The sequence below is a fragment of the Colletotrichum jinshuiense genome, chromosome 1, assembly GCF_051148585.1.
Source record: "Colletotrichum jinshuiense chromosome 1, complete sequence".
NCBI classification, from domain to species: Eukaryota; Fungi; Ascomycota; class Sordariomycetes; order Glomerellales; family Glomerellaceae; genus Colletotrichum; species Colletotrichum jinshuiense.
In genome coordinates, this window is record NC_139302.1 from 4376822 (window position 1) to 4394235 (window position 17414).

A 17414-nucleotide genomic window follows, 5' to 3' on the forward strand; every position below is an offset into this window, starting at 1 on the left:
TTTGGGTGCTGCCGTGTTGGTTGGCTGGGCTGGTAAAAATAAGGCCGAACAGTAATTAAGGTGAGATGAGGTAAGGCAAGGTGAGCAAGACGTCGAAGTGTAATGAGGCGGAGAGTGTGGTGAATGTGAGTGGGAGGCAAGAGGCAAGAGGCAGGAAGTTCCCAGGCAGTGGGGGGGGTACCTGAGGAAGGTATGGATTCCGGGCATGGACAGCCGGTCGGTCGTCCTAAATCCCGCCCTGGATCTTGTCCCCGGAGGCGATTCTTGTTATAATGTGCCGTCCTTGGGGGTATTGGCTGCGGTGGTGCGGGTGTGTGCGTTTGTGTGTGTGTATGCCTGGGGAAGAGCTTTAAAGGAAACTGGGAATCCAGGCGGCTCAGCCTCAGGTTGACGATGTCATGGAGTCAGTCAGTCAGACTGAGCCCAAGCCTGGCTGATGCTGGTGCTGGTGCTGGTGCTGGTGCAGGTGCAGGTGCAGCCGGCGGTCAAAGGTAACTCCACAAAATGGACGGCGCCTTCCCAAGGTTCCTGAGCAGTCTAAGCAGGCAGAGAAGACGGCAGAGGCACACTTTCGGGCTTGCAATGGCAGAGGTCGTCCAATCGAAGCCGGCTGCCGCGCTAGATTCCTCTAGCCTGTGCCGTCGGCCCAGGTATCCGTGCACCGTCCGGGATGCCGTTTTTGGGGCTTGCTTGGAGTGAAATGCATCTTGAAGTCTTCTCCTCCTGCCCTGAGCAGTCCGAACTCTACGTACAGGCAAGTCAACGGGAACCCGGCCGCCAGGGGCGGGCTGTGCTTGCTCTGGCCTCCCTTCCCTATGCATGGATACCGACTGCAGTAAGCTAATCAGCAATAGATGACTGGATGACTGCATCTTCCATCCACTGAGGAGACATGTAATCATTGCAATTGTCGACTGTGCATCTACATCTGCAGGCCGCTTCCCCGAAGCCGGTGCACCCCTCATCCTGCGTCCACTTTCGTTCAACTGGCTCCTCTTTGCAACGTCCGTCCCTCTTCGTCCATCCCCCACCACTCGTACCTAAGCAGCTAAGCAGCCGTGACACATGGGTTGATATCGCAGGTCACCTGCCTCATCTCCACAGCTTAGTCGCAAAATGCGGCCGATGCCTCAAGGGGAGACGGGCTCACGAAACTAACAGAAAATGGAATAAATAAATAATCAGAAGAAGAAAAGAAGCCCCCCCCTCATTGATCCGGGTCCTTATTACGCCTCCAGCTCGGCTATGCCTGGTTGGTTGCAGGGGCACCATGTTCCAGATGACCTTCTAGAACGGACCGAGCAGGCCTGTCATGGAATGTATGTTCAGAGCCCTGTTCGAGCGAGATTTGAGCCGCAACCAAATGTACCGACACACAGGCACTCCAGCTTGCCAGGCTTCACCTCCAGCGCTGGCTGGGCGGGCAACCCGAACAGCAATCTCATCATGTTCCAGCCTGTGCCATATCCGGGTGGCAACACGATACCTGCAAACACCCACCCACTCACTGGCTCAGGTCGGGCTTGTGGGGGTGTTAGTACGGCTCCCCTCCGAGACCGCCGACCAAAGGGATCCTCCTCGGGAAACCGACCCCCGCCCGGCGGGCCATCCCCTTCCATCGACATGGGCGAGGGAGCCGCGGGGGTGGGTGGGTTGGTTGGATGGATGAGTCGAGTGTCAAGGTGGTGGGACAGATGACTCAAGAGCACCGACAAGCCAGCATCTATCTATCTCTATCGGCTCGCAACGGTGCATTGGCTGCGAATAAGAGATCAACCAACCAACCTGCCAATTGCCTACTGTGTACTCTGCACGGGTGGATGCCTCATCACTTGTCGCTTTGCCTAGCAGACGCACCTGCGGCAAGAATGGGTTACCTCGCTGAGCCAAGAAGGGGGCTCTGCTTCGCTTAGTCGACGCAACGGCCCCCATCCCTATCACACTGTTTCATTCACATCTCACCTGGGCTCTCTGCTCTACAAAGTTGGACACCATCAAGGAAGGTCTGGAATGTCTCGGGACAAATCCCGCCAAACAAACAGAAAATTAAAATCCGCTTCTTGCCGTTCATTGCCCCCCATGCATGCTACTGGTACATTGCAATGTCAGCTTTTAATGTTATACGGGCTACGACACGCTCAGCTCATCAGCTGCCAGGCGCCATTGGACGGATACGCGCCCATACTGCTCATACATCTGAATACGGTCCGAGGTGGCAAATTCCCAGAGTACAGGGACTACACATGGCATTGACTGCGTACTCCAACCTATTACATGTTTGGACCTGGCAGAAATGCGCCTGTTCGACTGGTTTGCCAGCACAGGCACCGTCCATTGCCTCTCACGGCCCCCTAGAAGAAGATGAGGTCTATTACACTTCAACAGTCGAGGTCGGAAAGGAGAATCCGCCCATCAGGTCGTCTTTTCCATTAAGGAACTGGGATCGACCCGGAGAGCACTTCCGCTTGCTCTCGTCTCGTCGCTTCCAACTTTTGATGTTCGTCCTCCCTGACTTGTTTGGTCAAACCACACAGATGAGGACATCGTCTATTGGCCAACTCCGAACAGCGAATGGAGCTTTTGACAAGAAGACTGACACTGCGGCACCGACTCGCGAATCTGCAATGCCCAGTCTTGCCATGGCTGCGTCCCTTTGGAACTTCGCCCCCATTTCAGACAGAGGTATCGGTACGGGTACACTCACTGCAACCGCACGCTTACGTCGGAAATGCACCGTAAACCGTCCATTGCATCCCAACTTCTCACGCATGATTCATTTGGCAACCAAAGCAGAGCTCGCTAAATCTCGATGGTCCAAACCCCCGACATCCCCCCCACGCATGGTGCAGGATAGACGCAAGTCAAACGACACCCGTCAATCTTCCCCGCCGTTCATCTGCGGTGGAGAACCTTCCCGCCGCTACGTAACTGTGGAATCCACTACGTCAACCTCTCAACCTCTTGTCCACCGTCCTCCCCAACGTGGGAAGCCCCAACTTTGACCCCGTCTATCTAGTCCGCCGTCGCCTGGCGTTCGGCGAGTCATTGGGCTTGACGCAATACCACGCGATCGCTGCCATGGCCGACTACCAGCCGCCTCTTCAGTGAGCACCTTGCCTGTTACACACGAGAACCATCTGACCAGGACAAGCCTTTCGCCCATACCTTGCGACACGCTCGCAGCACTTAGTTATCTTCCGTTGAAAGGGTGGCCTACATCACTGCGGGCCATAAACAGCCGTCCCCTCGATGCCAAGTGGCCGACATGTTCCCAACAAGAAAGCTCAATGCAGAAGTCACAAGTATATTGTTGAATGCAAGGTGCAGCCTGCGCCTCTTGTTTCTCGTTCTGGCACAGCTGCGCATCCAAACTCTCTCTCTTTCTCTCTACTATGTACTGTGTGTGTGCGACTACTGCGCATTCTTCTCGTCAACGCTTCGCGGCCCAACCCCGAGCAATCCTCGTCCGAAGAATACTCGACCCGGCCCGCCGGGTCTGCGTTTCGCCAATCCCGGCTGTCTCCCGGTTAATGGGGGAAGAAAAATAGATCTGTCCAATCTCTGACCCGAGTTCCTTTCAGCCCCCTCGGATGCCACATGCCGAAGAACCTACGTGCTACGTGCGACCCTTCGTGCATCGAGCACCCATTTCACACATGAACATACGCACACTCTGCTTTTTTGGCTGTCTTTGGCAGTGGGGGAAAGCGGCGTGATTGGGACAACCTATTTCACACTTCCCGAGATTTCCTGCCACCATCGTCATATTTCCGCTCAACCCACAGATATCCTCCAACGGGCCACGGCCAGCTATTGGAAGCCTTGATGTGTGCGGGTGTAGGGTTCGATGCTAGTCCTTCCGCGTTCTGCCGGTGAGGGGTAGCTGTCTTCCGTTTTGCCATGTGCAATACCAATGGACGTGCAGGGTCAACCTGGCAGAGAGGGACATCTTGGCACATGGGGTTTGGATTTCTCGACTCGGCCCCCTTTGTTGGCGCCCGTCTCGCACTGGACTCTCAAGTCTGCTTTAGCGGCCGTACGTCCGGCAAGCCACAATCTCAAAGTGGCTTTGAGGCTGCTTGATTCGACCTACGAAGCTCAACGTCGAGTTATGTTGGCCATGCCAATTCGCCTCTCGCAGCTTCCGTTCCTTTCGAGATGGTGACTGACCCTACGCGGGGCTTGTAGGGACCCCGTAGGTAGTGTCATACTGGTCCGTAATACACCAGTAATGTTGTTGTATTGCATATAGGTACGGTCAGTTAAGCCATACCAGGCGCGTATCCCCTTGGTCACTTCTCAGATATCTTATTCGGGAAGCTCGAGTTAAAGGCACTGCCCCAATATGAGCAGTTCTCTCTAGTATGGAGTCTTGTGTTGTCTAACAGACCTCGCAGCCTGTCCATCCAAGAGGCCATTGTTTTGGTTGTTCTGTCTCGATAAAGACATGCAAGAGCTGTTTCGGGTGTTCATTTATATACATATCTGTAGTGTGCTAGCTTTGATGCTCAGGGGTGTGCCACCAAGCAGAAAAGTTACAGGTGCCATTCGGAAAGCAAAATCTATGAAAACAGAATCGCTTTGTGACATCTCCTGGATCTAGAGAACCCGCTCCGTGTCCATCTAGTATTGCAACCGCCATGCTTTCAAATGACAACCCCCTGCCCTCGCATTAAGCAACAGGAACAACGGTGGCGCACCAAATATGGATACCTCCAGTTGCCCCCTCCCCCTCACTCTCCGTCCCGAGGCAACTTTCGTGCTTCGTTTAATAAATAACTCTGCACAGGAAACTCTCAGTGCTGGTCTCTTTTCTCCTTCCTCTTGATGACAATCCGGTGCTTTCTCGACACCGGCGGGACCTTGACCCAGATGTCGTTGTTGGTCTTGACCCAGGTGAAGTTCTTCGTGGAGAGGAGGATCTTTGGGCGCTTCGCCGCAGTGGCGGGGGACGATTTGCGCCGGAGAGCGAGGGACTGCCGCGGCTTGGGTTTGGGCAGTAGTGATGTTTCCTCTCGCTCCATTCTGACGATGATGATGTCCTCGGCCATCGGGGACGCGGGGAAGATGAGGATGTCTGCGGGGCGACGGCTTCGCGGGATGGCCCGGTCGGCTTCTGTGAGGGAGGGCGGGACGGTCAGCACTCGAAGTGAATCCAGCTGTGCAGGAGATGTGGGCAGTGTTCTTGGGATCTTACTGAGCTTGTCGGGCAGCGAGGCAGTCGAGGTTCCGGCAGCGGAAGGTTGGCGGGCCGTGTTGGCGTTTTGCGCCACGGAGTCCCGAGAGGAGGAGTCGGGTGAAGGCACCCCGTCCCAGAAAGGTTCCATCTGGTTGGCGAAGCGAGTTTGTTTGTTGCGTTAGAGAATAACACGAGCGCGGGTGGAGGCTGTGTGTGGTAAGGTCGACAGAAGACCTTGGGTCGAGGGACAGTTAGAAACCAGAGCCTTTGACGACGATGTTGAGTAGAAGGATAGTCCTTCGATATATTTTCTCTTAATCTTTGGGTTGACTTCTGGATTAGTTGTGGTTCTTTTTCCAAGTTTCCAAGACCCCTCGCAAGAAGAGTAGTTTCAAGAGGAAGAATATTGCCCGGCGATTATGTGTCAAGCGAAAATGGGTTCAAAGAGGACAGCTGAAATCAGAAGAGAGAGGAATTATACAGGGCTCAGACGGATTTTCAGTCGAGGGCAATTGTTATATCTGTTACAGCAGAATGATGACGATGGTGAGGGATCATCTGGGGTGAGTGAGGTGAATGACCACGCTCAACGCGTCCGCGTGACCATCGCATTCACCCAAGCCTCGAGACTCACTCCACAAAGGGGCGCTACTGGGACCATCACTCGACCAGGAATTACTCGAAATCCGAGCCTTGAACCAGAAAACACGAAAAGATGCGCGGGTAGTTGCGCTTATTCCCATTTCATTGGAGGCGATACTGTGATGAAACACACATTCAGCTTAGAAACAGATGCGTTCAGAACTCGTTCAATTCATCCATGCAGCCAAAGCTAGGAGCTATAGATCAAAACGACGACACAGGTTTTCAAAACTGTGCGCAGATGAAAAATACCAAAACTACGTGGGCTCTCAACCAGATGCCCAGCGCTCATCCCTCCCCATCGGCGAAAGTGACCAACCGAGTTTGGCCAGTTCTCAGTTTAGGCCTTGTACTCGGCGATGATGCTGTCGATCCTTCGTTCAGCCTCCGGTGTGCTCTTGGGGTTATTACGGGGATCGGGGCCGTTTCTTGGAAGCAAAGGATCGGGAAATTGCTCTGTGACAATAACGCTTAGCAAGACTCAACCCCGGGTCACCGTCGTGTTGCGAGAACGCACGAGACGGGCTTTTACAACCAACTCCCCTTCGCCCCCCAAAGAGACGTCAACTGCGATGCAACTTACTGGGTTCAAATCTCTGGTCAAGAAGCTTCGCCTTGAAAGATTCGTACTCCTCCCTGAACTTCTTATTGTTCCAGTTGGACGCCGTCTGGTCGTCCGCGGCGCTGCCTCCCGCCTTGGAGCTGGGGGTCTGCGGCTTCACGGAACCAGCTGCCATCGCTTCTTCGCTGATGATATCAAAGTGAGAGAGCGCGCTAGGGTAAGAGTGTCTATTGAGCGGTCGTGAGAGTGAGTTACGGGTTCTATGTATGTGCTTACACCTTGCGCTCACCTTCGAATACCCGATTTGGCAGTCGGTATGTGTCAAAAAAGAATGCCAAGAAAAGGGTTAGACAGAAGGAGAAGTGCGGCAATAGAAGACAAGGGACGGGAGATTCAAGGGACAGACACAAGATACCGAATAATAATATCTATAACAATAATAACGATGTCGTGTGAAGAGGAAAAGAGTCAACGAAATCGCATTGCAGTCCTGCTTACGCAGTGATCTCGAAGTGGTGAAGTGGAATGGATGTCGTCTGTCACACGGCCCGGGCAACCCCACCATTCCAAGGGTGCGTCCAAGATCCGATGCGCCTGCTGACCCCTGGTGCCCCTCCACACAAGAGCCCGGAGGGGAGACCTAAGCGATACTTGGGTTTCGGCAAAGGGCTACCTGCTGGGCAGGGTAGCGTCGTGGTACTTCCCCCCGGGAGAAGGAAGCTAAAATTTAAAAAATAGCCATCCCGACACCTCAGTCTCAGTCAAGGCACAGGCGAGCAAGGGGCCAACCTCGTCTCATCCCACCTTTTTTTTTCTGCCCTTCCCGTCGACACCACCTCCAAGTCCAGCTCAAAGGTTCAACCTCCTCGTCTTTGTTTGCGTTCACACTGGGAAGTCTCCAATGCTACCACACTAGCAACTTGTACCGCTCGCCCCCGTCACGGTCCCAGCACGCACCACCTCCTCCCGCTTCAGCTTCTCCACCAAGCACCTCTGCAGGCTCCCTTCCCGAGAGACGGCTTGCAACCTCCCAGACACCTCTCACGCCGCCTGCCATCGACCGACTGACGGACATCCAAACAAGATGGGCAAAAAAGACGCCGTTCCCGATGCCTGGGAAGATGAATGGGACTCCCAGGTCGACAAGTTCAACCCCCAGGCCCAGGTGCAGCCTGACCCGCCGCAGGCGCCACTGAGCAAAGCAGAGCGTCTTGCCCTGCACGCCGAGTCGAACCGCAAGCTTTGGGAATCGGCGTACGTTCACCCCATGACGTAGTCATCCCTATGGATGCCCCCCGACCGCTTTGCTGGCTCGCACCTATTCCTTTGTATATTCTCAAAGAAGAACAATGGCTGACAGGAGAAAATCACCAATAGCGACTCCCCCACACCGCTGACCTTTCTCGAGGCCCAGCCCTCCGTCCCCCTCGCCACGGGCTTCAAGCCCCAAGTCAAGGTCCTCAGCCGCAAGCCCGCGCCCCAGATGATCGCCCGCCGCGACCCCATCACCGGCCTCTCGCAGCTCTCCCTCGCCGACGACGACGACGACCAGCGAAGCGAAACGAAGCCGCAGCTCACGCCCGAGGAGATCCGGGCGAAGCAGCAGCGCGAGCTCGAGGAGAAGCAGCGACGGTACGAGGAGGCCCGAGCCAAGATCTTTGGCGAGTCGAACCCCTCTTCCGGCGCCTCGAGCCCCGGCAATGTCACCCCGCCGAGAGGGTTCGGCAACGAGGGAGGCCGAGGCCGCGGCAGGGGACGCGGTCGCGGAGGGGGCCATCGGGGCAATTCGAGCAGGCAGGAGGATAGCAGGAGGCCCGGCAGCAGCAGGTCCGATGCGGTTCGTTCCGAGAGAGGCCGCGAGCTTTACGATCCCGGCTACGCGCCCAGGGGGGGCTTCGCGACGCAGAAGCGAGGGGGCGACTCTGGCCAGCAGTCCGGACGGTCCACGCCGAGAGACGAGGACCAACCCAAGCAGGCCATCCGGGCACCACGCGGACCGGATGGGAGTGGGAGAGGAGGGTTCGGCTTTGCCAAGCGAGGCACCAAAGAAGGCTGAATTACTATTCTATCGACAAAAACTACCAGCCTCCGCCAATCTTCCCCGCCAGCTGGACGACGCGCTCCGTCTCGCTCGTCTTGTCCTTGCCCACGTCGCTGACCACCTCGCGATACGTGGTGAGGGCCAATCTGCCCAAATCTATGCCAGTAATGCTTGCCCAATGCGCCAGGGTATCTCGAATATAAGAAGGCGAAATTCCGTCAACAACATCACTTCGAAGGTCACCGTTCCGAGAAACATCCTCGCCGTCGGAATCTTCGGCCGAAAAGTAGGCCTCATCAACCTCGGCAAGGAAGTCTTTCTGCTCCAGCGGGCCGGGCTTGGTCTCGAAGCCCTTCCGCTCGACAATGATGGGGTCGTCCACCTTGATTTGGCCGCCGCCGTTGGTGCAGCCGCCGGGGCAAGCCATGACCTCAACGTAGGCGTACTCCAGGCCGGCAGACTTGCCAGTCGGCCTCCTGGCAGCGCCGAATGCCTTGCCGCCGGGCATGCGAGATGGTCGCGCTGGCTTCAGCTTCCGGACTAGGTTCTGGATGTTCCGGAACCCGTAGTATCTGGCCGCCTTGAATATCGGGTCTCCAGCGGAGGATGCGACGACGAACTCGACGACGTCGGCGTTACGTCCACGGATAACTTGGATCTGGGAGTTTGGGTGCTTGGAGGCCACTGTTTGGAGGGTAAAGTAGAGGTTGCCGCCGGACGTGCCCGCTGCCTGAGACGAGCGGTGGGCACCGCGGCCGGGGAAGAGGAATTTCTCCAGGCGCGCGTCGGGGAAGGGCGCGCGCTCGAGGGTGGGGTTACTCCGGGGGAGGTCGAAGAAATTAAAACCTCTTGATTCCGCGAGCATGAGGACCTCCTTGCTTGTGATGACACAGTCGACATCGCGGACGCCCCGTCCCGGTGTCCCGTCCCCTGCCCATACCGAGTCCGTGAGCTCTTCGCGACTGGCTTCCAGCTTCTTGTCGAAACACGGCATGACGGCCAGGTGCCAGATCCTGCTTGGCGGGATGCCGAGCTTCTTGCTCAGCGTCGTCTTGAGCAACGTGCCCATCAAAGCCTGGGGCGACTTGACCCTTGACAGGTGCGGGAGGACGTAGGGGTGCGTCTTCTCGGCGTAGCACACCCAGCCAGGGCACGAGGACGTGAGAATGGGCTTGGCCGCGGAGGACGCGGGCGCATTCTCAGCGCCCAGGACCTCGTCCGCGCCCAGGACCAGACATGCCTCGCGCGCGACGTTCGTGTCCAGGACCCACGTGAACCCATTATGGTGCTGGCCCCCGCTCGCGAGCCCCTCCGGGCCCGTGAGCAGCCTCTCCAGCATGTGTCCCGCCTCCTTCTCCGTCGCGCCGTTGCCGGTGGCCGCCGCCAGGCTGGCCCTCGTCTGGGGTGACACGCTCGCGACGAACAGTTTGCGGTTCTCGTCCTCGAGCCCCTCGACGCGGAACTGGCCGTTGCTGTCCGGGCCGACGATGCGCAGCGAGGGGCCGAAGTCGAGGGTGTTGAGGACCTCGGTGTGTGACTGCATGCTCACGAGGACGGCCTCGGCGGAGGTGACGCAGCCGGAGCAGGCGAGGCAGTCGGTCAGGGAGATTTCGGCCGGGGCAGCGGCGGCGGCGGAGCCGGGCTGGCCATCGAGGATGACTTCGTGCTCGAGGGAGGGGTCTTGCGACGGCGCGGAAGGGGGCAGCGTTTCGATTGGTTTGATGCAGGCGACGCCTGGACTTATAAAGTCGTTCAGGTCGTCCGCCGAGAGAATCGCGCTCATCGTGCCGGTGTTGTTTTTCTTCTCAGTGGGGGAGCCGTGAGGGGGGGGGAGGAAGGAGGTGGGGGATGCGGCTTGGATATTGGTGATGGCGGGGCAGACTCGGCGTGTGCGCGAAGAAGAGAGAGTCACAGATCGCAAAACTTTGTGAAGGAAGAGGGGTTCAGATAGTCTCGCGCTTGAGAACGGCGTTGCACAGGAAAATAGGCGGGAAAAAAAGAGAGAGAAAAAAAGGATCAAGAAACAGTGCCGCCTTTTTGTCGAGGGCCCGGTAGTTGTCACCTCCTAAGTGCTCCGCGATCCCGGAGATGTACTAATGTCGACGGATAGAAATAAAATCGACCGAACGTGATTGCAAATCCGTCCCCCTCCACTGGATTGGTCGAGACTGTTGCTGACAATGCAGCGAAATCGGCAAAGTGGCGGATTGATAAAGAGTGGAGGACGACAGAAAAAAAAGAGGCCCCGCGGCATCGGCTGGGACCCCTGAACATTGCAAAAATACAGGGGGCGGCCTCTAGGCTGTGCAAGCTGCCAGACACTCGACAGGGAGCCCTGTTTGCGTGCGTGGTTGCCACAAGGGCGGGCAAGGCGAGTGACGCGCGCTACTTCTGGGCCGGGCCGGGGGTGGCCCAATGACGTCGCGGTCGTACGCATTCCTACGTACCCTTGAGCTCCGGCCGACTTCATGATATTACCCGTACGAGTTCTGAAGGCTACATCCTCAGTGACCCAATTCGCTTCCCGAAGCAAAACGTATCTAGGACCTGGAAATTGCTTGCTCAAGCGTCACAATGGACGTATGGATCCCCTCCCTTTCGGCTCTGCTCCCCTTCTGGGCTCATCAACCCGCTAACGGCTTACAACAGGCGATATCAACCTTCAGCTTCGGTAACCTGGGCTGGCTCTCCGCCCAGGCCTTTCCTCTCATAATATGGCCGAGGTTCATCAGCAACCTCCTTCGAGAGGAGGAATACCAGGCGGCGGGCTGTGAGTGCTCTTCATCCCTCCCTCTCTCCCAAAGACTTGAGTATTAATGGCAGCCTCCAGCTCTTGAAGACTACTTCGCCCGCTCCCTAGGTTTCGCTCTTCTCACCCTAGGCCTATTGGTCGTAACACTCTCAGGAGCTATCCCCCTCACATCCGAGGACCAAAGTCAGCGCCATCCCCCTCCTAGGTCACTCACGACATGCTCACATGGTCAAGCAGCTCCTCCGGGAACCGTGTCCCCCTACGCCAACGCAGCCGTGGTCCTTACGTCCATCCACCACGCCTCGGCCGCGTTCTACTGCTACAGCAGGTGGTTGAGGACTGATCAGACGGCATTTGTCCTCGGCTGCCTCGGCAGCACCGTCTTCGCCCTCTTTGGGCTCTGGTGCCTCATGTTCGCCGGCGACAAGTCGCGGCTCAGCAAGAAGCATGGCTACGACAAGGACACTAGTTCGTTCCCATTCAAGAACACCGAGTCTTACAGGACCAAGAAGAAGGGTTTGTAAACAGCGGGACAGCAAACCGGCCTTTCTCCGGTGAAGGATGGTGGTTTTCTAAGGGTAAATGCCTGAGGTCAACACATATTTTGAATGGGGCTTGTCATTTTCTGAGTTGAACCTTCATAGATTGGCCAGGGCCGTGTAATTAACAACAAAATCTAAGCGCTGCCACTGCAAAGAAAGTCCATAGTATCAAGCAAAGAAGTTTGAGCTTTACAAAGCCCACCACAGCATACCTCTGAGATCAAGGGGCAACGCCAGGGCGACATGTCGCTGCTTGTTCGATTAAACATACTTGAGCACAAACCATTCTTCTAGTATACAGACACGCCGGACGCCTATTCCTTAATCCCATTCGCCTCCCACCAACTTCCCGTGGTGCTCATGACCTTATGCAGACTGTTGTCTCCATGCCTTCCGTAGCCTCTGGATAAGGTATCTTATTTTGATCCAAACCCCGTACTGGCGACGCTTCTGCTCTTCCCCCAGCGGTGTATCGATGGCGCTCTATCGTACGCCAATCTCTGTGAGGTGATGTCTGGTCTCGCTTTCTCTTCTGGGTACTTGGCCCGCTGTGCTCTGGCGTTGAAGCTGCAGTTTCCGCGGACACGTCAGTCGCCTCCATTTCGCGCAAAACTTTGCAGACATGCGCGTGCGTCATTAAAAGGTAGTAGAATGACAGTTCGCGGCCACAGAAGATGCAGGGAACTTTGGGTTCACCCATGCCCAGCGGTTCTCCCTTGAATTCGCCAAGCTCGCCATCCCAGTCAAAATCCTCCATGTAGCTGTCCGATGTTGACGGCTGGCTCTAACTAGCGGCCGCAACTTCGGTCGAGTTGGTTCCGTTTGCCAAAGCCTCCTTGGTGTTGGGGTCTGCCTGAGAGTCTGCGCCATCGCCGTTTGTGACGGTGTTGCCTTCCTGGCTCTCAAGCACGCCCGAGAGCTGGACATCTGCCGCACCCGAGAGCACTGCCTGTCTGCGCTCGTGCCAATCGACTTCACTCTTGACGACCTGTGAAAAGAGAACCTCCTTTTCCCTCCAAAGCTCCTTGTACTGCTTCTCCCAGTACTTGACTTCTTCGGAGAGTTTGACTGATTCCTCCTGAGCCCACTTGACTTGGAATCTGCAGAGCTTGTAGAGTTTTTCAAGGGGTATCGCAAGCTCCTCGGCGGTGAAACCTTGCTCTTCAGTCAAGGGGGTGAAGAGGTCGGCCGACAGCTCGTCATCGTCCACACCATCGTCAACGGCATCGTCCTGGCCAGCGGCGTGTGATTGAGGGGTCTTGATGATGATCTTGAGCTTGCCCTTGCCCGTAGGGCCTGATTGCATGGACTTGGGAACAGGGTCGGAAGGGCGCAGGGCTTCTGTTTCGTGGACGGTCCGCATGTGCTTCGCTAACGCGTCAGATCTCGTAAAGGAACGGTCGCATTCTGTATCCGTGTGAGCCAGAGTATTCCACAGAGTAGCAGGGAAGATAACGAACCTGGCAGGTAGCAGTAGAAAGGCTTCTCCCTAGTATGGCTGCGCATGTGGGCTTTCAACGCATAGCCGCTGGCATGGCCCATGCTCTTTCTGTTGCATCCGATCCATTCGCATGTGTACTTCTTCTGTCGGCTCTCGATGTGGTCGTTGTGAATGTGCTCGACCAACTTATCCATGTTGCCGAAATCACCCGCATCGCAGCCTTCCCATGCACATACCGTGACCTGCTCCTGGAAGTCTTCTTCGTCGAGCTTGGCGTTGATGGGGGAGCTGGGAATGTCACCGGAAGTGTCTGATGAGACGTCCGACATACCCTCTAGCGGGTCCGGCTCGGGTACTGCTTCTTGTTCGGGTTCTTGGACGGCCGCAGGAGCGGGAGAAGTTGTCGAGGCGGCTCCCAGCTTCTGTCGCTTGGAGGGACGGAGAAGGGACTCGTCCTCGTAGTCGTGAACCTCATCCTCAGAGGCATCGCTATTGTCCACTGAGGAAAGAGGCGATTCGGGCGGCGTGGAATTGCGAGCCATGTTGCGCCGTTTGATGATGGAAAGCTCTTCGAAGGATGCAGTAAATGGTATCAGGTGGCTGATGCTGCAGGCGTTGTAGTAATCGTCGCTGAAGGGAAAGAATTACGAGATGCTATTGTCGGCGATGGAAGATTTTTCATTCCCGGTTGGAAGGATGACAGAATCGGTGGTAAGGGCCGACAGAGCGTTAACCAATTGCTGGGGAAATCACACCGGCCTCGCTCCTGGCAACTTTACAGATTGATGTTTGCGCCTCGATCCAGTGTCGCGACGAGCGTGGCTCACGGAGCTCGTCGGGTGGGTCCAGTTGAACCAGCTGGGAAATCAATATACTGACGGGCAGCTGGCAACAGCTGGCGAACCCTCTCCTTGCAAGTGCTTGGCACCCAGGCACCCACCTGGGCTCCCCCTTGCAACTATGACTCGGGGCTTCAGTTTATTTTGTTTATGCCCCTCCCCCACCAACACCACATCCGTATAGACACTCATTTTGCGCATTTGCCGCCACCTTGCTCTAAGCACTTCAACACTCCCTGTCTTCAAAAATATTCATCATGGCCTCCTCGCGCAAGGTGTTCTCCCTCGAGGGAAAGGGTCTCAAGCTCGACAATGCTGCGGATCTTGAACCCCACATCGCTGAGTTGCGCTCGACGGATGTCGAGGAAGTCAGGTTCCTCGGAAACACCCTGGGTGTCGGCGCGTGCAAGCTTCTTGGTGAAGTTTTGGCCACCAAGATGAACCTTCAGGTAAGCCGCTGAAGGCGCCGGCATGTATGCGCAGCCACTAACTTAAACCACCAGTCCGCTGACCTGTCCGACATCTTCACCGGCCGCCTCCTGAGCGAGATCCCCGAGGCCCTGACCTCCCTCCTTACTTCCATCCTCAACCTTCCCAAGCTCACAACCATCAACCTGAACGACAACGCCTTCGGCATCAACACTCAGGCGCCCGTGGTCGCCTTCCTGGCTGCCCACGTCCCCCTCCAGCACCTTTACCTGAACAACAACGGTCTCGGCCCCCACGCTGGTATTCTGGTGGCGGATGCGCTCTCTAAGCTGCACGCAAAGAAAGAGGAGGCAAGGAAGGAAGGAAAGGAGGTCCCAGACCTCGAGACTGTCATTTGCGGTCGCAACCGTTTGGAGAATGGCAGTATGCAGGCCTGGGCCAAGGCCTTTAGCCTTCACAACAAGATCAAGGAAATCAAGATGGTCCAGAACGGCATCCGCCAGGAGGGCATCAGCCATCTCATCAGCGAGGGCCTGAACCACGCGACTGAGCTGCGAATCCTCGACCTCCAAGACAACACCTTTACTCTTTCGGGTGCCAAGGCTGTCTCCAACGTTCTGCCGACTTGGACCAGCCTGCAAGAGCTGGGTCTCAACGATGCCTACCTCACGGCCAAGGGCACCGCTCTCGTTGCCAAGGCTCTTGCTAAGGGCAAGCAAGACAAGCTGGAGATCCTTCGTCTGGCATTCAACGACATCACACCCAAGGCCCTGACTGGCATCGCCAGCGCCGTCGCCCACTCCCTGCCTGCGCTGAAGAAGGTCGAGCTTAACGGCAACAAATTTGAGGAGGAGGACCCCTCCGTCGTCGCAATCCGCGAGGAGCTCGAGGAGCGCAAGGAGAAGACTGGAGGTGATGTCGTGGATGAGGACGCGTGGGGCCTTGACAGCCTCAGTGACTTGGAGGGAGAGGATTCCGACGAGGAGGACGAGGAGGAGGAAGAGGAGGACGAGGAGCTCGAGCCCGAGGAGAGGGCCGAGGTCCTCGGTAAGGAGGCGGAGGAGGCTCAGGAGCCGCCCACCGTCCAGCTCAAGGACAAGGAGGTGGACGATCTGACCAAGAAGCTGGCCAAGTCGGAGATTTAGAGCCGGATGGATAATTTCCTTTGGTTAACAGGTTTAGAAGATGGAACGCAAAAGGAATGCCCCCATTTACACGAGTGAGGAGACAAACACGATACCCCCCAAAAAATACACATCATCCCCCGCAACCTTTGCAACGGCAATTGTACGGAGCTAGGTACAATTCACATCACGCTGTGTGGGAGAGGCTTGGTTTTTGACAGAGACAATCGGCGAGGTCCCTTCCCCCGGCATTGACGCTTGTTGGGTACAAGTCGCACGTCTGGGGTCTCCCGGCCATCACTCCACGATCACCCCACACATTTGGTCGCACGCACTCATGACACTGCCATATCACAAGAAAGGACAACGGAACCGCGGGAGCTCGGATCGCAGCATATAATAGGAACGAATCATGGCATTTTTGGAAAAGTTGGAAAATACAAGAGTAGAGAAAACAGAACAGACCAAAAAACAATCAATCAAATTTCCAATTGATTAGCACACTCACAACATCTCGCCTCACTGAATGCAACAACATGGCGGGACGCTACCTCTTTGAGACGACCGACTCCGTCGTTGAGATCCTCTGGGACATCGCCCTCGCCTTCTTCATCGTCCGCATCGCCCTGTCCTACTTCCTCCTTACCTTTACAACAGGCGCGCTGCTCTCATGGGTCGTCTGCACGTACCAACGGCAGCTGCTGCCCTTCTCTCCCCAGCACCACCCCTTCACAACCCCGCAGGCGGAACTCGTGCTCGTCCCGCTCCAAGCCATCGTCGGGGTGATCTGGGCGCGCTACATCGTCGTGGCCTACGAGATCCCCCGTGTGGCGTGGTTCCGGCTCGCCATCGGCGGGCTGGCGGCATCCTTCATGGTCGGCGCAGGGGCGCTTCTCGGGTTCGTCTTATACGAGGAGGGATATGGAGACTGGATCGGGGAGACGGACGGGAGGGCGTGGCTCGCGTTTGTGGGACTTCTGGGGGCTTTTGCACTGATGCCTACTGCATTGATGGGTTTCGAGAAGAAGGCTGCTAGAGGTCACGCAGGGGAAGGGGAGACAGCGCGGGGTCTCCAAAGCAAGGAAATGTCGGGAGCTGTGTAAGTGACAAACCCCATGTTGCCACCATGGATGGCGAATGTGCTGGTGCTAATGTGGGACAGAACCGCCCTCCACGTTGGAAATAACACAGAGCTGAAAGAGACAAGGCAGATTTAAGGCTTTAGGAGCGTCGAGGAGGAGAGAGGTCAGGTGAACGAGTCTCGGTATGGGCGTTTTCAGGGATACGGGAAGGGAGAGTGTTGTTGGCGCTGTTAATGCCGGTGCTTTTCCATCGGGTCGTCACTGAGACCATTAGACCGACTACATTTTTAGGTGAGGATTTGTCTGGTAGAGAAATCGCAGCAAAGGTTCAGCTTTCGTTGAAGGTTCGTTGTGCCAACTGATGAGACATGTGCTAGACGGTTTCGACATGCGTCGGCGTCGGCGTGTAAGTGAGGTTGGCGTCTGGACATTTCTCCAGTGGCTCGCCGTCATACGATATTAACTTCTTGATCCTGCTCGTTTGAATGCAGACCAAGCAGCTTCCGAAACCCAATTGATTTATCGCGAGAAACCACTTCAAGTGAGGAGATTATGAGCTGAGCCCAAAGCACACTGCCAAAAGTGGCGAGGGTTACACCGTCTGGAAACATTCGATTGATGCCAGGGATAGGATGGGATGGCAGCTGTCAGTGGGGTGGTCGTCGCCGTCGCCGTCGCCTGTGCGCCGGGCGCTCCCGGCGTGTGGCAGGGTTCATTCTTCAGCGTGTCGCAGTGCCTGGGAAAAGCGGGGGCGGCATGCGCCAACCACCTGCAAGAGCCC

At 56.4% G+C, this 17414-nt stretch overlaps 8 protein-coding genes across 8 annotated transcripts; 4 read left to right on the forward strand and 4 right to left on the reverse strand.

The window, feature by feature from the left end:
• Positions 1-4796: 4796 nt before the first annotated feature.
• Positions 4797-5327, reverse strand: EsH8_I_001125 (uncharacterized protein; the record flags this gene model as incomplete). Its single annotated transcript, XM_083268538.1, has 1 exon — positions 4797-5327. The coding sequence occupies one exon, from the start codon at positions 5325-5327 to the stop codon at positions 4797-4799; it is 531 nt and encodes a 176-aa protein (XP_083118976.1).
• Positions 5328-6161: 834 nt separating this feature from the next.
• EsH8_I_001126 (uncharacterized protein) lies at positions 6162-6558 on the reverse strand (the record flags this gene model as incomplete). Its single annotated transcript, XM_083268539.1, has 2 exons — positions 6162-6277; positions 6405-6558. The coding sequence occupies 2 exons, from the start codon at positions 6556-6558 to the stop codon at positions 6162-6164; spliced, it is 270 nt and encodes an 89-aa protein (XP_083118977.1).
• Positions 6559-7467: 909 nt separating this feature from the next.
• EsH8_I_001127 (uncharacterized protein) lies at positions 7468-8439 on the forward strand (the record flags this gene model as incomplete). Its single annotated transcript, XM_083268540.1, has 2 exons — positions 7468-7637; positions 7761-8439. The coding sequence occupies 2 exons, from the start codon at positions 7468-7470 to the stop codon at positions 8437-8439; spliced, it is 849 nt and encodes a 282-aa protein (XP_083118978.1).
• A 22-nt stretch (positions 8440-8461) lies between these two features.
• EsH8_I_001128 (iron-sulfur cluster assembly protein NAR1) lies at positions 8462-10207 on the reverse strand (the record flags this gene model as incomplete). Its single annotated transcript, XM_083268541.1, has 1 exon — positions 8462-10207. The coding sequence occupies one exon, from the start codon at positions 10205-10207 to the stop codon at positions 8462-8464; it is 1746 nt and encodes a 581-aa protein (XP_083118979.1).
• A 791-nt stretch (positions 10208-10998) lies between these two features.
• EsH8_I_001129 (uncharacterized protein) lies at positions 10999-11700 on the forward strand (the record flags this gene model as incomplete). Its single annotated transcript, XM_083268542.1, has 4 exons — positions 10999-11004; positions 11074-11194; positions 11255-11359; positions 11414-11700. 4 exons carry the CDS (start codon positions 10999-11001, stop codon positions 11698-11700), a joined length of 519 nt encoding a protein of 172 aa, XP_083118980.1.
• Positions 11701-12502: 802 nt separating this feature from the next.
• On the reverse strand, positions 12503-13701 carry EsH8_I_001130 (C2H2-type zinc finger protein; the record flags this gene model as incomplete). The annotated part of the gene is made up of 2 exons (XM_083268543.1): positions 12503-13125; positions 13179-13701. The coding sequence occupies 2 exons, from the start codon at positions 13699-13701 to the stop codon at positions 12503-12505; spliced, it is 1146 nt and encodes a 381-aa protein (XP_083118981.1).
• A 554-nt stretch (positions 13702-14255) lies between these two features.
• Positions 14256-15572, forward strand: EsH8_I_001131 (GTPase-activating protein RNA1; the record flags this gene model as incomplete). The annotated part of the gene is made up of 2 exons (XM_083268544.1): positions 14256-14447; positions 14502-15572. 2 exons carry the CDS (start codon positions 14256-14258, stop codon positions 15570-15572), a joined length of 1263 nt encoding a protein of 420 aa, XP_083118982.1.
• Positions 15573-16087: 515 nt separating this feature from the next.
• EsH8_I_001132 (uncharacterized protein) lies at positions 16088-16768 on the forward strand (the record flags this gene model as incomplete). Its single annotated transcript, XM_083268545.1, has 2 exons — positions 16088-16650; positions 16714-16768. The coding sequence occupies 2 exons, from the start codon at positions 16088-16090 to the stop codon at positions 16766-16768; spliced, it is 618 nt and encodes a 205-aa protein (XP_083118983.1).
• Between the last annotated feature and the right edge of the window lie 646 nt (positions 16769-17414).